The sequence below is a fragment of the Chanodichthys erythropterus genome, chromosome 18 (genome assembly GCF_024489055.1).
Source record: "Chanodichthys erythropterus isolate Z2021 chromosome 18, ASM2448905v1, whole genome shotgun sequence".
Classification (NCBI taxonomy): Eukaryota; Metazoa; Chordata; class Actinopteri; order Cypriniformes; family Xenocyprididae; genus Chanodichthys; species Chanodichthys erythropterus.
In genome coordinates this window covers 14,848,486-14,871,356 of record NC_090238.1, presented here as the reverse complement: position 1 = coordinate 14,871,356, position 22,871 = coordinate 14,848,486, and the positions used below count along the sequence as shown (strand labels likewise).

The following is a 22,871-nucleotide window of genomic DNA, read 5'->3' as shown; positions in this document are numbered from 1 at the left end:
TTTAGGCATCGAAGGCTCCAGGCTGTTTCAGCTATGCTGGCTTATACACAAACAAATGCACTGGAATGGTACCAGTACCATGATTATTTTGGACATGACATTACCATAGTATTCTTTGAAGTACCTTAGTGTATACTGTGAAATGCCACAGTACATGAATGTGGTAATCATTCAATACCATTTCACAACTACAGTAGTTTTTTGTAAGGGAACCTCATTCTAAGGCAAAATCAAAGCAACAAACTATGAAAGGCAAGGGAAATGTCAGTTTATTATATTATATTATATTATATTATATTATATTATATTATATTATATTATATTATATTATATTATATTATATTATATTATATTATATTATATTATATTATATTATATTATATTATATTATATTATATTATTGTGGCGACCAGGGCGGGCGAGAGCCGTGAGGGAACAGCGCGAGGAACACCTGGGAGGCGCACCGGCCTTGAGTCCCTCACGGAGGAGCTCCGGGAGCATAAAAGGAGGAGCGACTACCGTGAAGGACGAGAGAGGACCAGGCCTGGACTTTATTTTATGTTTTATTATGTTTGTGTGGCCGGCAGACGTCCGCGAGGGTCTGCCGGCATTACTTTCGTTTTGTTCTTTGTTTATTTTACATTAAAGTTTGTTTGAATGTTCGCCGGTTCCCGCCTCCTCCTTCCCACAACTATTAACCTTGTTACAATTATATTCACACACACACAGTCAAACCAAAATGTATTCAGACACCCTGAACATTTCATTCATTAATACAGTTTATTCACTATAAACTAAAAAAAAAGTGGTAGGAAAATATGACAAGATCTCAGAGTTAAACTTTGTCAGAAAAATTTATCTTAATTATGTCAGATAACACTTAAGCAAAACATGGTCATGTCAAAGTGTCTGAATGATTGTTGGTTCCAAATTTTTTTATCAGTTTTATTGGTAGTCCACTGTATGAAGATAATATGTATATGAAGATATATATATATATATATATATTAATTATATATAGATAGATAGATAGTTAAATCTAATTAAAAATAAACTATTTCTCACAATTTTTATGTGTGCAATGATTTTTTTTTTTTTTTTTCGTAAACCATCCTAAGATAGTAAGATGGTCTAGCTGGATTATCTGGTCTCCTCTGACACCAGATCAGTCTAACTAGCAGGATAAATAGCAGCCAAGGATCTAAGATCTTGTTCCAGTTCAGTGACATATGAGGTTCTTTTTCAGTTAGGTTGCTGCCTTAAAATGTAGCTGCCAACAGGAGAAAACTAGGATTTGGAAGAGGTACTTTGTGCTTATGTACATATGTAACATACATTACTCATCTCATGTAGCCGGGCAGAAAGGTCAGCCACTTGCTGCTTAACAAGCTTGTGTTCACTGCTTTCCTTCTCCAGCTTCTCTTTCATCTTATTGAGTGTTTGCATCATTTCTTCCTTCTCTTGGGCTTTTGCATCACACTCTCTTTCTTTCTTTTCCAGCTTCTGCTGAAGTTCATTATGCTCTACGATTCAAGCCAGAGAAAATACACATACAAAAAAAAAAAATCTAAATGCACAAAGGCTTCAGTATTTGACAACAACAGCAATGTCATCGCTGATTCCCATGCTGACGAAGGCACGTGTAAATACATTCAAGGCCTACTGTGGGTAAACAGTCACTTAGATCAATATTCGCCTCATAGAGAGTTCATGTACCTTTTCTCATTTTTTCCGCTTGTTCTTTCCATTGTTTCACCTCGTTCTCGTTAACTAACCTGTAAAATTAAAATGAGAATAGTGTTAGGCACTTATGATTGGCTAAAGGGATAGTTCACACAAAATCCTCTCATTATCACCTTCATATTATCATAAAACCATATGATTATGTTTCTAAAGGAATCAAGAATGTCGTGTTCCACACAAGAAAGAAAGTCATACAGTTTTGGAATGACATGAGGGAGAGTAAGTGATCACAATTTTCATTTTTGGGTGAAGTATCATTTTAAATATCACCATGTGACTCTAAACCACAAAACTTGGCATTCATAATTCTTAAAAAAAGCACAAAGATGTCTTCATATTAGTTTGTCAGGACCAGCAGGAAACCAAGGAACCTCGGTGCGAAATGTTAAGCAATCAGAGATGCCCTGTCGCCTTAAAACTTGAGTCAAACTTCAGCTCTGTAACATTTGATCAAACCACCAAATGTTTTCCATATGCATTCTGCATATTTGTTTTTATTTGACTGAAACTGTCCCAGACCGTCTCTTAGCCTTCAACTTGTTTGAACTAGAATGAAGTTGTGTCTTACTTATAATTAATCCCATGCAGAAAGATGACACAAATTTGTGTTTATTTTAACTCTTGTACCACCAAAAAGAAGCAACTTTTGTACAATCTGTACACATTCTATGATTGTCATGTTCAATCATATCCAGGAAGGGTCTAGGTTTAAAACCGTAAGACACCAAAATCTACGGTCTGGCGCTTTCCTAAAATGTGATGAGATACAGGTGGATGGGTGGCTAGCTCCAAAATGACTTTGAGACTTTGGATTATGTATTTGGGATTTTAATTTGCAGAGCTAAATATCTGAAATTGCAAAATTCACCAAATGGCAGGCAGTTTTGGATGGTATTAAAAGCTCAGGATATTAATAAATGAGAGTAACTGAGGACACCAGGGTACACAAATTCCTGGACTGTGCCTCACTTACATTCGCACCACGTTCTTCACGTCAAAGTTCTCAAGGGGAGCCACATCGGGGTCATGACCCTTATCGTTCTGTAGGACAATCTGCTGGACAATTCGATCGAGAAGGAGCCAGTACTGCACAGTGTTCCCAGTTCTTTTGTCTGTTAGAAAAGCAAAGATGATGTCAACACTTCTAAGCAAACTACACAGCCTTCACTATAGTAATCAACTAATATGTGTTTAAGGGCTGATGCCGATATGTAGAGAGCAAAGTGGGCAATGGCCCACACAATGCAAATATATACGCAACTGTTCAAATGTTTGGGGTCTGTAAGGCTTTTTCATGTTTTGGAAAGAAGTCTCTTATGCTATCTTATATTCTATTTTAATATATTTTAATATGTAATTTATTCCTGTGATCAAAGCTGAATTTTCAGCATCATTACTCCAGTCTTCGGTGTAACATGGTCCTTCAGAAATCATTATTTAATCATTATTCAGCATTAATATGCTGATTTGATGCTCAGGAAACATTTTATTATTATCAATGTTCAAAACAGTTTTACTGCTTAAAGGATTAATTAGTTCAGCCAAAAATGAAAATTCTGTCACTAATTTTTCTCCATTGTGTCGTTCCACATCCGTAAGACCTTCGTTCATCTTCAGAACACAAATGAAGATATTTTTAATGAAATCTGAGAGCTTTCTGTCCCTCAACAGAGATCAATGCACCTACCACTTTCAAGGTCAAGAAAGGTAGGAAAGACATCATTAAAGTACTCCATGTGACTCCAGTGATTTAAAGGGATAGTTCACCCAAAAATGAAAATTTGATGTTTATCTGCTTACCCCCAGGGCATCCAAGATGTTGGTGACTTTGTTTCTTCAGTAGAACACAAATGCTGATTTTTAATTCCAACCGTTGCCATCTGTCAGTCAAATAATGCTAGTGGATGGGAACTTCTACTATAAGAGTAAATAAAACTTGCATAGACAAGTCTCATTGATGTCCTAAGACACGAAACGATCGGTTTGTGCGAGAAACCGAACAGTACTTATATAATTTTTTTTACCTCTAATACTCCGCTATGTCCAACTGCGTTCAGCACTCGCTTAGTGAGGTCTGATAGCGCTCTAACAATGGCAGTGATGTCTCGCACTTGTTGAAGTATATGCGCGAGACATCAAAGAGTTCCCATCCACTTGCATTATTTGACTGACAGACAGTAACAATTGCAGTTAAAAATCATCATTTGTGTTCTACTGAAGAAACAAAGTCACCTACATCTTGGATGCCCTGGGGGTAAGCAGATAAACATCAAATTTTCATTTTTGGGTGAACTATCCCTTTAACCTCAATTTTATGAGTGCTTTGCGCAAAAAATAAACATTATTCATCACTGTATTTACGAAAATACTGATCTGCAACACGCGTTCATGAGAGCATCACAACGCATGCAGGTTGTTTTTGTAAATAAACTTTTTTTTGCTCAAACAAAGCACTCTTCATAAAATTGAGGTTAAACCACTGCAGTCACATGGAGTACTTTAATGATGTCTTTCCTACCTTTCTGGACCTTGAAAGTGGTAGTTGCATTGGATCTCTATGGAGGGACAGAAACCTCTCGGATTTCATTAAAAATATAATAATTTGTGTTCCAAAGATGAACTAAGTCTTACAGATAAGTAACGACATGAGAGTAAATAATTAATGACAGAATTTTCATTTTTGGGTGAACTAATCCTTTAATATTTTTTATGGAAAATGTGGTACATCTCTGATGAATAGAAAGTTCAAAAGAACGGCATTCATTTGAAATATAAATCTTTTATATAAATGTCTTTACTGTCACTTATGATCAATTTAATGTATTCCGGCTGAATAAAACTATTAATTTCTTTAAAAATATATATATATTTTTACTGACCCCAAACTTTTGTACAGTAATGTACATAATAAAATCTAATGCTGACTACAATTCACAAAAAGAGAACCACTTTTTTTACTAATACTTGTATTTGTTAAAAAAATATATTACCATGGTGCATGAGCAATAAATGTCCATAAAACATGGTATTACCGTAGTGGCATGTCCAAAACTATTTACCATGGTATTATTTTGTAAGTGGCACTATTTGTGTATTTTGAGGTAACATTATGATGTTTATTTGTTCACACTGATATGGAGGGGTTAAGGGAATTGACGTCACTCACAAGGCATATGAAGACAGTGCTGTAAGACAGACATAAAGTGCGGGAAGGCGTCCGTGTGGTTTATCCTCTTCCGGATGAGATCAAACACCTGAGTGGCACTTTTAGTGTCTATATGAACCTGAACCGAACAGAGAGACAATCTTGAAATTACTACTGAAACAAAGTGCCTATATTCAGAGACAAATTAAGACAGCAAGCTTACATTTTCAAACCGCTTAGCGAGGGCTAATTCATCTTCATTTCGTAGCATCTCAAAGAACTCCAAATGCCTGAAGAGTAATAAAAGACGACTGCATGTTAAGTTCAACAGAACTCGGCCAAGTACTTGAGGACAGCGCGTCTCAAAATACAGCACTTACCGATCTAACGTGGAGTTTTCATGGGACCGCAATTTATCAATCACTGGTTGGATGCCCAGCATTAGAAATTCATACCGCAAATGAATTCTGAACTCCAAACTGGTCTGTAAATGAAACGTTGGAAGTCAGGGAGAAACTCTTGGATGATTTGAATCTAATGAGATGCAGATGTGGAGAAAGTAGCGCTTACCTCCCCTGCTCCTTGACTAAGGACCGCGTTGATGAAGGACATGATTGCCGTCTTGAGGTTCACCTCATCTCTGTAGCGGCCCGTACTCTTGTCCAAGTCATTTAGAAGGGTCTGTGTGTAAACCGAGAAGATGGGGAGAAAGAATGAGAACAACAAAGGAGAAAGACCTCTTAATATTTCATTCACAAGTCTCAATGGACTTATTCATGAAACACAAGCAGAACGAATTTCTCTGTGTAAATTGTTGCATTCAATTCAAAGGGACAATTTATGTACAACTGGTTTTTATGAATGATTTGTGTTTGAATAATGAGGCCCAATGTGACTATGAGAGAAAAGTCTTGAATTCTCTTGCCCACCTGAAATCGCGTCCGTTCACAGGCGAACTTCTGATAGTGCAACATGGCTTCCAGGATTTTCTTGTGTCCTCCTGGCACCAAGCAAACAGCACCCATGATCTCCAGAACGGCCACTTTGGTCTTGATGTTCTCGGTGGCCAAGCTCTGAGCAATGATGTTGATGCTTTCTGAATGCGCGAGTACATGGGCACGTCCCTGAGAGTTGTTCATCAGGGCTTTAATGCAGCCAATCAGTGAGGTGTGGATCTGAGATTCGGTGGTCTCATAGTCCATAGTTTTCAGGAAGTTCAAGATGCAAGTCAGTCCATCGAGGTCTATGAAGCGTGTCACAAACCTTGAGGAGCATGACAGAGGTCAGGCCAAGCGCATGAAAAGACATTTCAAATCATAGGTAGGAGAACACATGGAAAATTTAAAACTTAATGTCCTGAATTTTAAGCGCATTTTCTGTTGTAGCTTAGAGACGGTTGCTGGCCCTGTAAACGGTTTCTGGGGGACAGCAATAGAAATTCATAATCACTTCTGCAGCTGTTACAGTGCATTTAAATGCACGTGTTACTTTCTAAAACTGGGAGTTAACAAAACTATTACAACTAAATATGCGTAAAAGCAGGCCAACATTAACATTTTTTGTACAAGCTTTATTTACATTTTCAATTTCAATTTTAGTGTGCATTTATTGGATTACAAATATTTCACATCTGTTTTTTTAAGCAGTTTCATACAAACATGCAAATCAATAGAATACATTAAAAGAGTATGCAATAGTATGAAATTAAAATTTCATGAATGCATACATGAAAGTAGACCTATACTCAAAGACAAAGTGCTGAAGCCAAAGCATATATACAGTCAAACAAAAAATTATTCAGACATTTTTTATACATTTTTGATATATTTTTACTAGTGGGTGCAGGACACTATAGCTCATTTATGTAAGTGAGGATAGCAAGATAAAGTAAACTGTGATATATTATACCCAAATATTCTTTATACAGTGGACTAACAGTAAAATTGATAAAAATTTGGGACCAAAAATTATTCAGACACTTTGACCTGACCATGTTTTGCTTAAGTGTTAACTGACATAATTAAGATTTTTTTCTGACACGGTTTAACTCTGAGATCTTGTCATATTGTATTACCTTTTTTTAAACTATAGTGAATAAACTGTATTGAATGAATGAAATGTTCAAGGTGTCTAAATAAATTTGGTTTGACTGTATATATCAGGGATGCACTATGTGTCTGCCAATAACCACCCTGCTGATGAAAGCAATTATTTTCACTATCCGATGATCAGGGACGATTATATCCTGTCAATCAAGAGGGGATGTAAAAATGTGTCAGACTGCAACTGTATGTGAAGAAAATGTCTCTGGTCTTGAATTCAGAAGTTAACGAGACAATAACGCATTAACAATAAAAAAAACAAATAAAAAAAAAAGCGATGTTAAAGCAGGCTCTATTTGACCCAATGAATCACCCATAGTTCAAGCCAGGGTTGCCAGGTCTTCAGTTTTTCCCTCCACAATTAAACATTATTTGTAGCGCCTCCCATCCAATAATCACAAAGAGCGTTGTGCTTTGTTACTTCTGATAAGAAACAAATTCTTAGATTTCAAATAATGTATTTTATCACAAAATTCAAACAATGGCATTTTGACACTCTTAATGTGATGTGACAGATCGCTGTAGCACCTCGGAGCGTAAGTCATCTCTTCCATTTTAAAGGGTTAGTTCACCCAAAAGTCATTAATTATGTCGTTCCAAACCTGTAAGACTTTCATCATCTTCAGAACACAAATTAATATATTTATGATGAAATTCAAGAGCTTTCTGACCTCCCTATATACAGCAATGTCATAACCAATTTCAAGGCCCAGAAAGTCACATAAGTCACAATAGTCACATGGACTATTTTAACAATGTCTTTACTACCTTTCTGGGCCTTGAAATTGGTTATGACGTTCCTTTATATAGGGAGGTCAGAAAGCTCTCGGATGTCATCAAAAAGATCTTAATTTGTGTTCTGAAGATGAACAAAGGTCTTACAGGTTTGAGGGTGAGTAATGACCGAAATTTCATTTTTTGGTGAACTAACCCTTTAATACAACTTATAGCATGAATAAACATGCATGACCATCATAAGGTATTTTGAAAGATACAGTGCAACTTACCAAAATATATCATGTCTCATGTAATCGCTCAATCAGTGTTTCAACCATAGAAAGATATTATTAAAACAGCTTATGAACAATGTCACTTAACCTTGCATTTACATCAGGAAAGTTGTCCAGTGTTCACAGTTTGTTAGTTAGCTATAAAAACTCCAAAGAGGAACTTGTTAATTATATTTGTATGTTTGAATAAATTTGTCATGAAGATAAGTGTTTATGAAAACTACCTTATTTGTATACAAACATTTCAGTTTTTATTTGAGTGCAATTATTATATCTGAAAATAAATAGCAGCTGAATATAATAGTTTGGGCTCTGTTATTAATTTTAATCATGTTTTCAGTTATCTAATATTATAGTAATGCACCAAATGAGAGGGCTCCCGGCAAGGTTTACAGTGTTAGTTGGGAGAGTTTTTTTTCCTTAAGAAAATCAAACTATTGGTAACGTCAGGTATCATTCTGAATAATTGGTTATCGGTATCTGGAGAAATTTAGTATCGGTATTATCACTCACACTCACACACTCACACACTCACACACACACACACACACACACACACACACACACACACACACACACACACACACACACACACACACACACACACACACACACACACACACACACACACACACACACACACACACACACACACACACACACACACACAGAGTATACATGAATATTTGAGGAAATATTACATTATACTGTCATGAAATGACCCATAGTGAGTGTGTGCTAAAGGCAGTACCTCATTGGCTGTGTGCGGAGGGCTGTTTTCAAGCTTTCTATGGTCTTATTCCTCTCCTCCACATCCTCCTCCTCCAAGGCCAGCAGGGACTTCCTCTGGTGGTGATATTTAATGTAAAGGCAATTAATGGACTGACCAAAGTTTACCAGGTCAGAGTTTTGTTAAAGTACATAATTCAAAAAATGTGTGAAGGAATTTATAGCTTCACCAATTATCTCAGGTTTGATGAGCATCAGCGCTCTTTGCCCTATGAAATATTTACAGTTGTTTACTACTCTTACATCCCAAACGACTTCCTCAAGGCAACATATGTGAGTTTAATGACTCCCTCTTTTATGTCCAATTAGTATGGTCAGGGAAATGTTCAGTATTTGCCATCTAGCTGGCAAGTCATACTTACAGCAGCCATAGAATTTATCTGATCGATGTAGAATTCAGGCCAGCTGGTCGCCCCCTTATTCTCTTCCTGTTCCTATGGGAAAAATAAAGATTAGCTTGGATACTGGAATCATATAAACACATATTTGAGAGACAGACAGACAGATAGACAGATAGACAGACATTTTAAACTGCAAACATTTGACACAAAAACATCAACGTTCTGTCCTCCACACCAACAGAGATCTCTTTGTACCGCCACATTCTCATGCACTTCAACAGCCACGGTGTGTGAGAACATAGCTTATCTAACCATTGCAATTCCCAGAGAAATCGCATCCAACAATCCAAAAGTGTTTGTGAACGGATATGATTTGTGTGTGTGAGTGTCCACAGCTGACTCCTTGTTTGAGATGCTTCTTGTTACCTGAAAAAAGACACAGACTCTGCACTTCGGCACTACTCCACTCACAATTTTGAGTTAAACGCTCTGGCAGAGTGCTAAAAGGCTACGATTCAGTCCAAAACATGCCTTTTCCCATAGTAACTTATTCTTTAAAGCTTTTAATACAAAGCCTGGGGTTGGGAAACAATACCACAGTGTTTTATGCTATGCTCAAGTGTCTATAATATAACAGCTGCTTGCTCTTTCAGACTGAGATTGACTTATGCTGGCCAGGGTAAGTTTGGAATTGGGAATTGGGGTTGTTTTGGGGGGTTTCGCGCACCGCATGAGCCGATAAGCTTCCAGGAATCTTATTTAACAAGTCCACCCATTGTTTTATAACCACATTCTGCAATTATACAATTTAACTAAACTATTTTGGACCATAGGGGCTCGGAGATTAATAAAAGTATAGCTTGAAACCAAAAAGAAGGGGTGAGAAAGTTCTCATTATTAGTTATTATGAACACAAATACTTCATACCAGACATTCACAAGTTCTTTTGCCTCAACATCTTGACAGTAGTTTTAGCACTCATTATATTGCACGGTGTTGGTTCCACATGTGCTCAGACCTCAAAACTCCACTGGGAGGAGATTTGATCCAGGCCTTGCAGGTGTAGTTGGCTGACACGCTGCATGCAGTGTTTTATTGAGCTGGGATTACACAGCATACTCATTTTTCTGAGACAGTTTGGGTTGAAGCATTTCTGCAAAGTTCTGCAAATCTGTATTTCTAAAACAAAATAAAATAACATAAAATAAAAAATGGATATACTGTTTTACTGAATAAAAATTGAGTAAATTATCATAAATAAATAAAATATTTTATTGTCTTTTTATTTCTTTTCTGTATTTCAGACTTCTGTATTTCAGACTGGATCTTCTGTATTTCACACTTTAGATTAGGGTCCAGTTCTCACTATTAACTAACTATTATCTACTACTTTTGCCTCAATAAACTCCTAATTAATGCTTTAGGTAGGATTAAGAGATGTAGAATATGGTCATGCAGAATAAAACATTAATAAGTACTAATAAACTAAAGTGTTACCTGTATTTCTTCTGGGTAACACAAACATACATGTATTTAATAGTGTCAACTGATTGATTACAAATATTAACTAATTTTACATTTTTCTTTAATTAATCGCGATTAATTGCACCTAACATTAAAGTTTTTAATATTTGTTTATTGTAATAATTTCACATTTAATCTCCAAATTAATGTAGAAACAACATAAAGACAGTATTTTAAATATTTGATCTAACAGGTAGGAAATATCTGGAATCAAGGCAGTTATCAAACACTTCAGTCTTCACTGCATATTTTAGATTAAAAAATAGGTTAATTTTTATTAAAGCTACAAAAGGTACTCAGTTAAGAGCAGTGAGTGATTTTCTTTTTTCTTTGATTATAATTATTGGCAGACTGTAGCAGGTTTATTAGGCTGCTTTCACTTTAAGACCTGCTACACTATTTTCTCACAACTCTTTGTGTACATTTAAACCTTTATTTGACTCATTTAAAATCCCCCTGAAGTCAAAATTTAAGTTTTTTAGCTTTTAGTATGAATATGTTAGCCTTAATGTTATGAATAAGCTGGTGTGTTTCAAAACAATGACAAAATTCACATTTATGAGATTTAAGCATTCAAAACTTACAGTCTCTCACTTTCGCTAAAATGGATCACGGATTTTCATATCACATCACACTTCAGATTCTAGAGAGCACTTGATTAGACAGAAGATTTGACGAGAAAATGAAGTCCAGCCCCCTCCTACACTATCAACAGACACTGAAGCTTCAGCTGAAATCGGCCATTTGTTCACACATTGACTAGTTCTACATGGTGAATGGCACATAGGCCCTGTCCCAAATGGCACCCTAAACCCTCACGGTCTTCCTCTGAGTCCGCACTTTCACAACGTAATGCCACTTTGACTGCCGGGTAGAATCCTCTGCGTAGCTCAGTTTTGCGGGCTCAGCAGAAGTGCACATCGAGGGCGCATAGCAGCCGCAAAGGGGGCGCTCACGAGCACCCTTCTTTAAGCTTAAATGACGAATGGAACACCCTACAGTCTTGTGCACTTAACGGACACGTGCACGCAGCGGCCATTGTAAGTCCACAAGACCGAAAGTGCACATGAAGTGTGCCATATGGGACAGGGTCATAGTGCACTATATAGGGCATAGAGAACGATTCAAACAGTGTAAATATGCTTTCCTTAGACGCAAATGAAGTCCGTTTCCGCGTTAGTTTAATGTGAACCGCCGCAGCGCGAGCACTGTCTGGTCTGGCCCAGAGACACGAGAGCACAGAGTGGATCATATCTGCGAGCCGGCTCAGACCACGAAAGGTATCGGACCCAGTTCAATTCTGCACAGAATGCTGTATTTTAAAGTGATAAAGAGGAGATTAGGAGGAGAAACTGAGTTTTTACTGAGTTTAACGGTTCTGGCCGAGCTGTGATATAAACAAAACGCTATTGGCCATTTCAAAAAAAGGGCGGGGCTGTTCGATACATCGCCGTCTTCCCGTTTTAGTTGAAATTACGTCAACACATTGAATAATGCTGCGTGTTCCAAGACACTTCAGCAGGCCTTTAAAGGGGTGGTTCAATGCGATTTCACTTTTTTAACTTTAGTTAGTGTGTAATGTTGCTGGTTGAGCATAAACAGTATCTGCGAAGTTACAGCGCTGAAAGTTCAATGCACACGGAGATATTGTTTTTTAAAGTTATGGCAGTTTAATGCCTACAAAAACGGGCGGTATGGACTACAATGAGCTTCTTCCCGGGTTGGAGACATCATAAACCCTTGCTATTAACATAAACACTGCCCCCGGGAACACTGAACAAAGTGGGCGAGGCCATGTGGTACAGCATAATGAAAGTGGAAAAGTTGTGTACACCGGACACGAGCGGCGCGATGCGACGCATCAAAAGATAATGGAACCCATTATAATCTGTGATATTTTCTACACTGAATGCGGCGCTGAAGACAGCTTCCAGAATCTACACGAGTTCAATGCTGGATTTGCACAAAGGCTACTGAAAGATGGAGCAGTTCCCACTTTAAAAACAGAAGCTGCTGTTTATTGGCTTCAAAATGTAAGTACGTTTTATTGTTTGTACATGTCTTTTAAATGTATAGTTCTGTTGCTATTTTTGGTTGCAATCAAGGACGTAAACAAAGACCAACTCGTTTTTGCTTTGCTAGCCAGTTAGCTGTATTATAGTGCATCCTTCTCCAACAAACACCAACAAACGTCTATGTTCATAGACAAACAGTTGTTCATGCCATAAATTAAACGATACCTTTACAAAAATGCGACTACTCAGTCATGTATTCGGCTACAGTAAAGCTTTAAACAGGATAAAACTGTATATTGAAAGCTAACAAACAGCAGTGACAGCATATCTAAACACTTTGACACAAATACTAAATGAAATACCATTCATTCATCCTTTAAAAGCCGCGATTGCAGAGCTTCTGCTTTACCCTCTTCATCTGGGTCTGATTCGGCTCAATTTGATACAGTAATATAGACGCCATTATTTACATTTCCTCTGAAGCACTAACTACGAACGGTAAGGGGTGTGGCGTTTCCGGACGCTTCAGTGAATCACGATACACTGGGCCAGCTACCAACCTGCTAACCAATCTGAGCACACTGCGTATTTCGGAGGGAGTGGCTTAATTAGAAGCAGGAAGTCAAACGAGCCGTTCATATGACAATGGAAACAGAGGTGTAGAATATAAAGGTAAAATATATGAAAAATACAGCGTTTTCAAAAAAAAAAACTGTGCCCCCAAAACACAATTAAGCCTAGAAAAAAAAACAGTGAACCGCCCCTTTAAGACACTCTACAAAATGGGCATTTTCACATAATCTGGTGTGGCTCAGATTGTGCTACCAGCATTATTTTAAGGGTAGGTTTAGCGTAGGGGTAGGTATTGATGTTATTAAAGCCACAAACCACATGAATATGTTGGTAGCACAATCTGATAGGTAGCATTTTTCGCTGTCGAATTGAAGCAGCTTTATGTGTGCATGAGTCATGTGTGTGTCACACAGACAGGAGACTTACAGAGAGCGCTCCAGTACCGCACTGAGTTCTCTTTTGTGTCTTGTTGTGCTTGAATGGTTTAAAAGCATTTGCATGAATAAGAACTTGATCATATACTGTAATACCAGCTAAAGGATGAAAAAAATAGATGCTGTGTTAATTGCGTTAAATATTTTTAACACAAACTAAAACACATTAAACTAAAATTAAACTAAAAAAAAAAATTCTCATGCCTTAACGCGTCAATTTTGACAGCACTAATTTTTGTAGAGTTTTTGCCATACAATGACAACATCAATGGGGAGAAAAAGACATTTGTGGGACCCCACTGACTTTCACTGTATGGCCAAAAACAGAAAAAAAGAAAAAAGAATAAAGAATACTTTTTTGTTTTATAGAAGAAAAAGTCAAACAAGTTTGGAATGACATGATGGTGAATAATTGACAGAATTTTCACTTTTGGGTAAACTATCCCTTTAAGTTGAGAGCTGACAGACATAAGCTATTAAGATTTCCAGCTGAAATTCCATCTCTACCAGAATATAAGCTTACAAAGCTTTGATCCATCATACAGAATACCAACATAAATGTTTGCTTTAATATATGAATGAGAATAAACTTCATTCCTAACATCATAATGATTGACAGTATTCCTTTTTTAAGGGTTTTGGAGTACATTAGGTCAGCAGCTGAAGAGCAGTCCCCTGGTGGGTTGTGACCAGGTAACTGGTCATGAACTCCAGCAGCCGTAGACAATCCCCAGGCCACCGCTGTGTGGTTTGCTCTTTAGTTCCACAGGTGTAAATGCCTCTTATAAATGAGGGTTTACAGAGTGTGTCAGGGCAAGCCTGGGTTCTGTTACCTCTCACTCCTCAGACCCAAATCACACATACTGTGAAAATAAACCCTTTTACTCAACACCACTTCTCTGTCCCGAAGCCAAGCCTATGCTAGAGAAGCAGCGTTTACATTACACCCTTTTTTGGGTGTACAGTAAGAGTGCGATGTGTTCATACATCTAGCTGCTCACTTTCAAGCTCTATGGTCAAGTCAGATTAAACTGGTTTTAGGAAACTGCTATGGATGTTTAAAGCCAGGAAAATGCTTTGACATGCAGGTTTTTCTGAAAATGGAAAAGGTCCCTGCCCAGTCCCATCCAGTGGCAATGTCTTACCTTTTTCTTGCTACAGTAGATTTGCCATTTCTTCTCAGCAGGAAGAGCAAACATGGCCTCTCTGTGTTTCTCTGTGAGATCCAGCTCATCCTGTAGAAGGAGACATGATGAGAGGTTTCAAGTGTATACTCCATAATTTCAAGCCTAATAAATAGTTTAATGTCACATTCTTATACAGTTAAATACCTAAAATTTAGACTTTAAGTCCCTTGATTTCAATATAATAAAATATAATACAATAATATAAAGTTCTCATTAATATAATTAATACAATACAATACAATATAATAATACTGTAGTACTGAATATTTATTATATTTATGCGAATAAATAAATATCTTACAATGGCTGTACATATTTAATATATTGTCAACTATATATATATATATATATATATATATATATATATATATATATATATATATATATATATATATATATATATATATATATATATATATATATATATATATATATATATAAGAAAATAGCTAAAGCATTGAAAAATCCCCATTTCCACTATCAGGGCAATAATTAAGAAGTTCCAATAAACTACAGATGTTACAAATCTGCCTGGAAGAGGACGTGTGTCTAAATCATCCTAATGCACAGTGAGGAGGAAAGTTTGAGTGGACAAAGACTCTCCAAGGATCACAGCTGGAGAACTGCAGAGATTAGTTGAGTCTTGAGTCTCAGAAAGCCTTAAAAAAAAAAAAAATTATCAAACAGCACCTACATCTGCACAAGTTGTTCAGGAGGGTTTCAAGAAAAATCCTCTGCTCTCATCCAGAAACAATCTCCAGCATATTCAGTTGTCAGACACGACTGGAACTTCAAACGGGACCTGATTCTGTGGTCAGATGAAACTAAAAAAAAAAAATAGCTTTTTGGCAGCAAACCCACCAGATGATTTCGGTGCACACATGGATAAAAAAAGTTAAATATACTGCTGGATCTTCAATGTTGTGGGCCTATTTTTCTGCTGGAGGTCCTGGACATCTTGTTCAGATACATGGTATCATGGATTCTATCAAATACCAACAAATTTAAAAAAAAAATCAAAACTTGACCGCTTCTGCTATAAATCCAATAACGGGCTGTGGTTGGATCTTCCATCAGGACAATGATCCAAAACAAACATCAAGACCAACACAAACATGTGTCACTGAGCACAAAATGAAGCTTCTGCCATGGTCGTCTCAGTCCCCTGACCTGAACCCTAAAGAAAATGAGTGGAGTAAACTGAAGAAGCACCAGCATGGAGCTGGAATCTGAAGGATCTGGAGAGAATCTGAAGGAATGGTCTCTGATCTCTTGTCAGGTGTTCTCCAAACTCATCAGGCATTATAGGTCAAGACTCAAAGCTGTTATCTTGGCAAAAGGAGGTTGCAAAAAGTATTGAATAAAAGGGTGCTAATAATTGTGGCCAACGTGTTTTGGAGAAACATAACATATTTCATAATGTGATTTCCCCCCACTTTCAATTCTTTTCCTTCAATGAAAGGTTAGACTTTTGCTAATTTTATGAATTAAAGATCAAAAGGATATATATATATATATATATATATATATATATATATATATATATATATATATATATATATATATATATATATATATATATATATATATATATATATATATATATATATAATATATATATATAATATTTATTTATTTATTTATTTATTTTTTGTTTTGTTTTTTCCTCAATGTACACACAGCACCCCATATTGACAGAAAAACACAGAATTGTTGACTTTTTTGCAGATTTATTAAAAAAGAAAAACTGAAATATCACATGGTCCTAAGTATTCAGACCCTTTGCTGTGACACTCATATATTTAACTCAGGTGCTGTCCATTTCTTCTGATCATCCTTGAGATGGTTCTACACCTTCATTTGAGTCCAGCTGTGTTTGATTATACTGATTGGACTTGATTAGGAAAGCCACACACCTGTCTATATAAGACCTTACAGCTCACAGTGCATGTCAGAGCAAATGAGAATCATGAGGTAAAAGGAACTGCCTGAAGAGCTCAGAGACAGAATTGTGGCAAGGCACAGATCTGGCCAAGGTTACAAAAAAATTTCAGCTGCACTTAAGGTTCCTAAGAGCACAGTGGCCTCCATAATCCTTAAATGGAAGACGTTTGGGACAACCAGAACCCTTCCTAGAGCTGGCCGTCCGGCCAAACTGAGCTATCGGGGGAGAAGAGCCTTGGTGAGAGAGGTAAGAAAAACCCAAAGATCACTGTGGCTGAGCTCCAGAGATGCAGTCGGGAGATGGGAGAAAGTTGTAGAAAGTTGGAGAAAGTCAACCATCACTGCAGCCCTCCACCAGTCGGGGCTTTATGGCAGAGTGGCCCGACGGAAGCCTCTCCTCAGTGCAAGACAAATGAAAGCCTGCATGGAGTTTGCTAAAAAACACCTGAAGGACTCCAAGATGGTGAGAAATAAGATTCTCTAGTCTGATGAGACCAAGATAGAACTTTTTGGCCTTAATTCTAAGAGGTATGTGTGGAGAAAACCAGGCACTGCTCATCACCTGTCCAATACAGTCCCAACAGTGAAGCATGGTGGTGGCAGCATCATGCTGTGGGGGTGTTTTTCAGCTGCAGGGACAGGACGACTGGTTGCAATCGAGGGAAAGATGAATGCGGCCAAGTACAGGGATATCCTGGACAAAAACCTTCTCCAGAGTGCTCAGGACCTTAGACTGGGCCGAAGGTTTACATTCCAACAAGACAATGACCCTAAGCACACAGCTAAAATAACAAAGGAGTGGCTTCACAACAACTCTGTGACTGTTCTTGAATGGTCCAGCCAGAGCCCTGACTTAAACCCAATAGAGCATCTCTGGAGAGACCTAAAAATGGCTGTCCACCAACGTTTACCATCCAACCTGACAGAACTGGAGAGGATCTGCAAGGAGGAATGGCAGAGGATCCCCAAATCCACTTGTTGCATCTTTCCCAAAAAGACTCATGGCTGTATTAGATCAAAAGGGTGCTTTTACTAAATACTGAGCAAAGGATCTGAATACTTGGGACCATGTGATATTTCAGTTTTTCTTTTTTAATAAATCTGCAAAAATGTCAACAATTCTGTGTTTTTTCTGTCAATATGGGGTGCTGTGTGTACATTAATGAGGGAAAAAAATGAACTTAAATGATTTTAGCAAATGGCTACAATATAAAAAAGAGTGAAAAATTTAAGGGGGTCTGAATACTTTCCGTACTCACTGTATATATATATATTTCTTTCTTTTTTAAATGGAAGTTTATTAAACATCTATGAGACAGGAAAATCAGTTTACATTTCCAAACATTCCTTTTGCCATTAATTGTAATAATCCATTGAGATTCTTGTATGCACAAGGAGTGACAACAGCCAGTATGCTTCACACGGAGATCTGATCTCACCATCATCGAGTCCATCTGGGATTACATTTAGAAACAGAAAAAACTGAGACTAAATCCAGAAGAACTGCAGCAACGTCTTCAAGACACTTGAAGAATCCTACCTCCAAAGGTATAGTACTGTGAAAAGTTTTAGGCACTTGCTGGAAAGTGAAGAGGCTTTCAAAAATAATGTCATAAATAGATTTCAAATCATTATTTGGTGTGACCACCCTTTGCGTTTAAAACTGCTTTTGTCCTAGGTACACCTGCTCATAGTTTTTCAGGTAGCTCTGGAGGTAGGTTTTTTCAAGTGTCTTGAAGACGTTGCTGCAGTTTTTTTTTTCTGTTTTTTTCATGTAATCAGAGACGGACTCGATGATTTTGAGATCAGATCTCTGTACCAGCTGTTGTCAGACTCCTTGTGCATGCAAAAATCAGACAAAATATTTTATTGCCTATTTATTTGTTGCATTTAATATTTAGCTTGGCAGTGACACACACAGGCATCCTATCAAGTCAGCCATGAGAACTGACAAAACCAACATGTCTTAAAGTCTGACATCAGCCTCTGGATATCACTGACCCTGAAGCGGGGGTTAATTTCTCACAATTCTGTGTGAAAGAGAGACTTCTTGTTTCCTCACAGCAAAGAAAAGATTTAGCCACGTAAACCATCAATTAATGCCTGCACACTCCTGTGACCTCTGTGCATTCCCATGATGCAGCTCTGGACTAAGTTGGTCATATTCAGTCCAGATGTTCGGGCACAAGTTAATTAACATCATGTGAGAGACACACAACAAGCAGGTCCAGAGACCACTTTAATAGGCTGCATAAGGAAATAATGAGGATAAAAAGAATGAAAAATACAGGGAAATCGTTTAATCCAACTCGTAAGTACTCATGTATATTTGAGCAGAGATTCCAGAGAGAGAACATCACATCCAGACACCACGTCTATTGAAGAGGTAGGCAGGTCAAAATCTGATCTTCTCCAGAACATTCTCTCATACTTTCTCCCTCTTTATGTCTTTGCAGACAAACCTGAACCCAAGATGTTGTTCAATGAAAGCCATTTGGATAGAAACAGCTCTGCAAAACTGCAACAAATGATAATTGGATGCTTTCAAGCAGTGACAGCAGTGTACTTGCACACTTCTTGCATATTGTTGTGACAGTGTTAAACTATGAGACCAGTTTTCTGTTTAAGTTGCAGTGAAAGCAGACTCGGCCAAAAAAAATTTCAAAGATAAAGTTCAGTATTCCTTCATGAAGAGGACAGCTTTCTCACCTCAAATCGATGCAGAATCAAAAGCTGCCAGAAGTATTTTCCTTTTAAATCAACTTAACATGACACTGATTGACACCTCAGTTGTGTCTCTGTGTGAAAGCTCAAAGGCTCAGCAGGGGACAGGCTGCGTAAGGGATGGAGTCTGGTGCATGCAAGTCATCCATGAGCCCATCTGTGCCAAATGCCTGCTGGTCATGCGCTGGTGGGCATGAGACATACAGACGTTCTTCTACTCAATGAAGTCTGCAGAGCTAATGAGGGGACATGCATTGTCTAACATACTCTTTACTGGACCATTAGCAGGGAATGCTTGGATTCCCCATATTATGGAATCCAAGACAAGCACTGATTCACTCCACAAATGGAGGAATGGTCGAGCAAAGCAGTTCTTAAATAAAGAATAAGCTTTTTTCTAACTATTCTGATGGGATTCTTTTGAGTGAACCCAGTTAACAGACTCTGTGATTTTTGGCCATGTGGGTGTGCAAGATTACAAACTTTGAATGTTCTGTCTTATCAAAAAGGCAATGGTGAAAATTCATTGTGGTATACAAATACAAGTTCCCCTCTGTTTTAATAAGTTATCCTTAACATGCCTGTCAGTATAATGTTTGACAAACCCGAAGACCAGATTTGACTTTCAAAGTGGCCTGAGTCCAAAGATCTAAAGTATCAGTTTAATAAATTATATAACAAACTAAAAGAAAATGTGACTACAATGAGTGCTCCATCTATCTTGCCATCCATCCACCCATCCATCCACCCACGCATCCACCCATTTACCCATTCATCCACCCACATATCTATTCACCAATCCATCCATCTACCCATCCATCCATCTACCCATCCATCCATCATGGGATACAAAGACAAGTTCCTCTCTGCTTTAATAAGTTATCCTTAACATGTCTGTTAGTATAATGTTTGACAAAACCAAAGACCAGATTTGACTTTCAAAGTGGCCTGGGTCCAAAGACCTAAAGTATCAGTTTAATAAAATATATAGCAAACTAAGAGGAAATTAGACTATAATGAGTGCTCCATCTATCCACCCATCTATCTAGCCTTCCATCCATCCACCCACCCACTTACCCATTCATCAACCCACTTCTTATCTATTCACCAATGCATCCATCTACCCACCCATCCATCCGATACAAAGACAAGTTCCTTTCTGCATTAATAAGTTATTAATAACATGTTTGCTTTTATCTATCTATCTATCTATCTATCTATCTATCTATCTATCTATCTATCTATCTATCTATCTATCTATCTATCTATCTATCTATCTATCTATCTATCTATCTATCTATCTATCTATCTATCTATCTATCTATCTATCTATCTATCTGAGAGTATGGGGAATAAATAAAACAAAAGAAAGAAAACAAAAGAAAAAGTTTGGGGTCATGGCACATACCACCAGTTCAGTGAACATGGCATCCAGTTCCTCGGTGGGGGGCATGGGCAGGGTGGGCTCCATGGTTTGCAGTGTGAAGTTGCTGTCATGGCGGAGGCGGTAGGTGATCTCGGGATGGTCACGCCCCTTTAGACAGCAGCAGAGGAACGACAGGCCCCGCCCTCCTCGCTTACGTGGGGCCATCATAGCCAGAGCCCCAGCCAGTCAAATATGTCTCGCTTCAGCTACGACCCCCTGTCCAAGAGAAAACAAAAAGGGAAAATGAAAAGGGGTGCAATCAAAAGCTACCAAAAAAGGATACAGGGAATTTTCTTAGGTCACTGAAAACGTGAATGGCTGTACTGGGATGCAGCTCAACAAAAAACAGAACAACATGACAACATGACAACAAGGCGGAAAATCATATCCTCACCCAAGGCTATTTGCAGCTATATGTCACATGAGAAGTGTGAGGTACTAAAATGTTAATGTATTGAGTATACACTCTTGACTAACAGGTTACATTGGACCTCCAACTGTAGACGAGTAGTGATATGCATTGCAAAGTATCCGTATTCTTGTATAAAATCTTACTGCAATGAAACAATCAAAGCTTTGATTATACTTCATCATATTTTGCAAAGGTACATAGTCTGGGGTCTATGTAGAAATTAATACTTTTATGCAGCACTCATTGATTACTCAGTTGATCATTACATTGATCAAAAGTGACAGAAAAAAAAATCATATCAAATTCTGTTCTTTTAAAATGTCTATTGATAAAAGAATCCTAAAAGAAAAACGAAAAGAAGGTGTATCATGGTTTCAACAATATTAGCACAACTGTTTTCAACATTTATAGTAATAAGAAATGGTTTCTGAGCACCAAAATCAGCATATTAGAATGATTTCAGAAGGATCATGTGACACTGAAGAGGAAGACTGTTGTAATGAAGCTGATTTGCCACCACAGGAATAAATAACATTTTCTGTTTATTTTTAAATATATTTTAATAATATTTCACAATATTATTGATTTTACTGTATTTTTGAGCAAATAAATGCAGCCTGAGTGAGAATAAGCGACTTCCTAAACCTAGACTTTTGAACGGTAAAAATGAGAAATGGGATTGTCTGTGTCTCCATGCAGTGATACTCATAATATGCAGCAATGTATGATCTTATAACCCATTACAACAATCACTCAAGCCTCATAAACTCTAGAAACACACAGCAACATGATTTGACATGCAGAGCGTCAAGTAGACAGATAGCTATAAAAGAAATGAGCATTACACTATTTGGTGCTTTTATATGTGAATCACTTTACAGAAAAAAGCAAACCACGTTGACACTAAACATTGTTTATAATGTGCTTAGCCTATAATTTAGTATTTAAGTGGGTCTGTGTCAGTCAGTGAAAGGCAACTGCATGGGAAAATAGAGAAGCTCTTCACAAGGATTAATCAAAAACGCAATGAAATTATTAAAAAATATCATGTAAACAACAGTTCGTTTTTTTAAAGGTGTGGTGGCTTTATGTGTGAATATCAACCGAAATGTATGTTTGAACACCAAAAAGGCCAATACATTAAACAATAACCACTGCAAAAGAAGAAAGTTTAAAAATGTTCACACATCTCTTTTACTTACAGTGAAACCAAAATGACAAAGGGGCTGCACAAGCTCCTAAAAGCACCATAAAAATGGGTTTGCATTGCATTCTGAAGCCATAGGATAGCTTTGTGTGAGAAACAGACCAAAGTGTAAAATTTGAGCTTCTGCATATCAAGATAAGACTTATTTTACTTAGTCACAAAGCTATCGTATGACTTCAGAGGACTTGACAAATAGTGCATAAACCAACTCTATAGTGCTTTTTATATCCTTTTTTGGGCTGAATGAACTTTCTTCTTTTTAAACCGATTTGGAACGTCATGAGGGTGATTAAAT

The 22,871-nt window shown here is 37.4% G+C and overlaps 1 protein-coding gene across 4 annotated transcripts in view; it reads right to left on the bottom strand.

Annotated features, from left to right (window-relative positions):
* The window catches only part of daam1a (dishevelled associated activator of morphogenesis 1a), a 65,357-nt gene that overhangs the window by 14,529 nt on the left and 27,957 nt on the right, over nucleotides 1-22,871 (bottom strand). For all 4 annotated transcript variants that reach the window (XM_067366498.1, XM_067366500.1, XM_067366501.1 and 1 more), the window contains 12 exons: nucleotides 20,940-21,173; nucleotides 14,822-14,911; nucleotides 9,152-9,223; nucleotides 8,752-8,846; nucleotides 5,818-6,151; nucleotides 5,459-5,569; nucleotides 5,269-5,372; nucleotides 5,112-5,178; nucleotides 4,910-5,027; nucleotides 2,717-2,855; nucleotides 1,717-1,775; nucleotides 1,336-1,523 (listed from right to left, as the gene is read on the bottom strand). In XM_067366498.1, coding sequence (XP_067222599.1) covers nucleotides 1,336-1,523; nucleotides 1,717-1,775; nucleotides 2,717-2,855; nucleotides 4,910-5,027; nucleotides 5,112-5,178; nucleotides 5,269-5,372; nucleotides 5,459-5,569; nucleotides 5,818-6,151; nucleotides 8,752-8,846; nucleotides 9,152-9,223; nucleotides 14,822-14,911; nucleotides 20,940-21,125 — 1,563 coding nt within the window. In that variant the 5' untranslated portion in view covers nucleotides 21,126-21,173. The remainder of the gene's footprint in view (nucleotides 1-1,335; nucleotides 1,524-1,716; nucleotides 1,776-2,716; nucleotides 2,856-4,909; nucleotides 5,028-5,111; nucleotides 5,179-5,268; nucleotides 5,373-5,458; nucleotides 5,570-5,817; nucleotides 6,152-8,751; nucleotides 8,847-9,151; nucleotides 9,224-14,821; nucleotides 14,912-20,939; nucleotides 21,174-22,871) is intronic.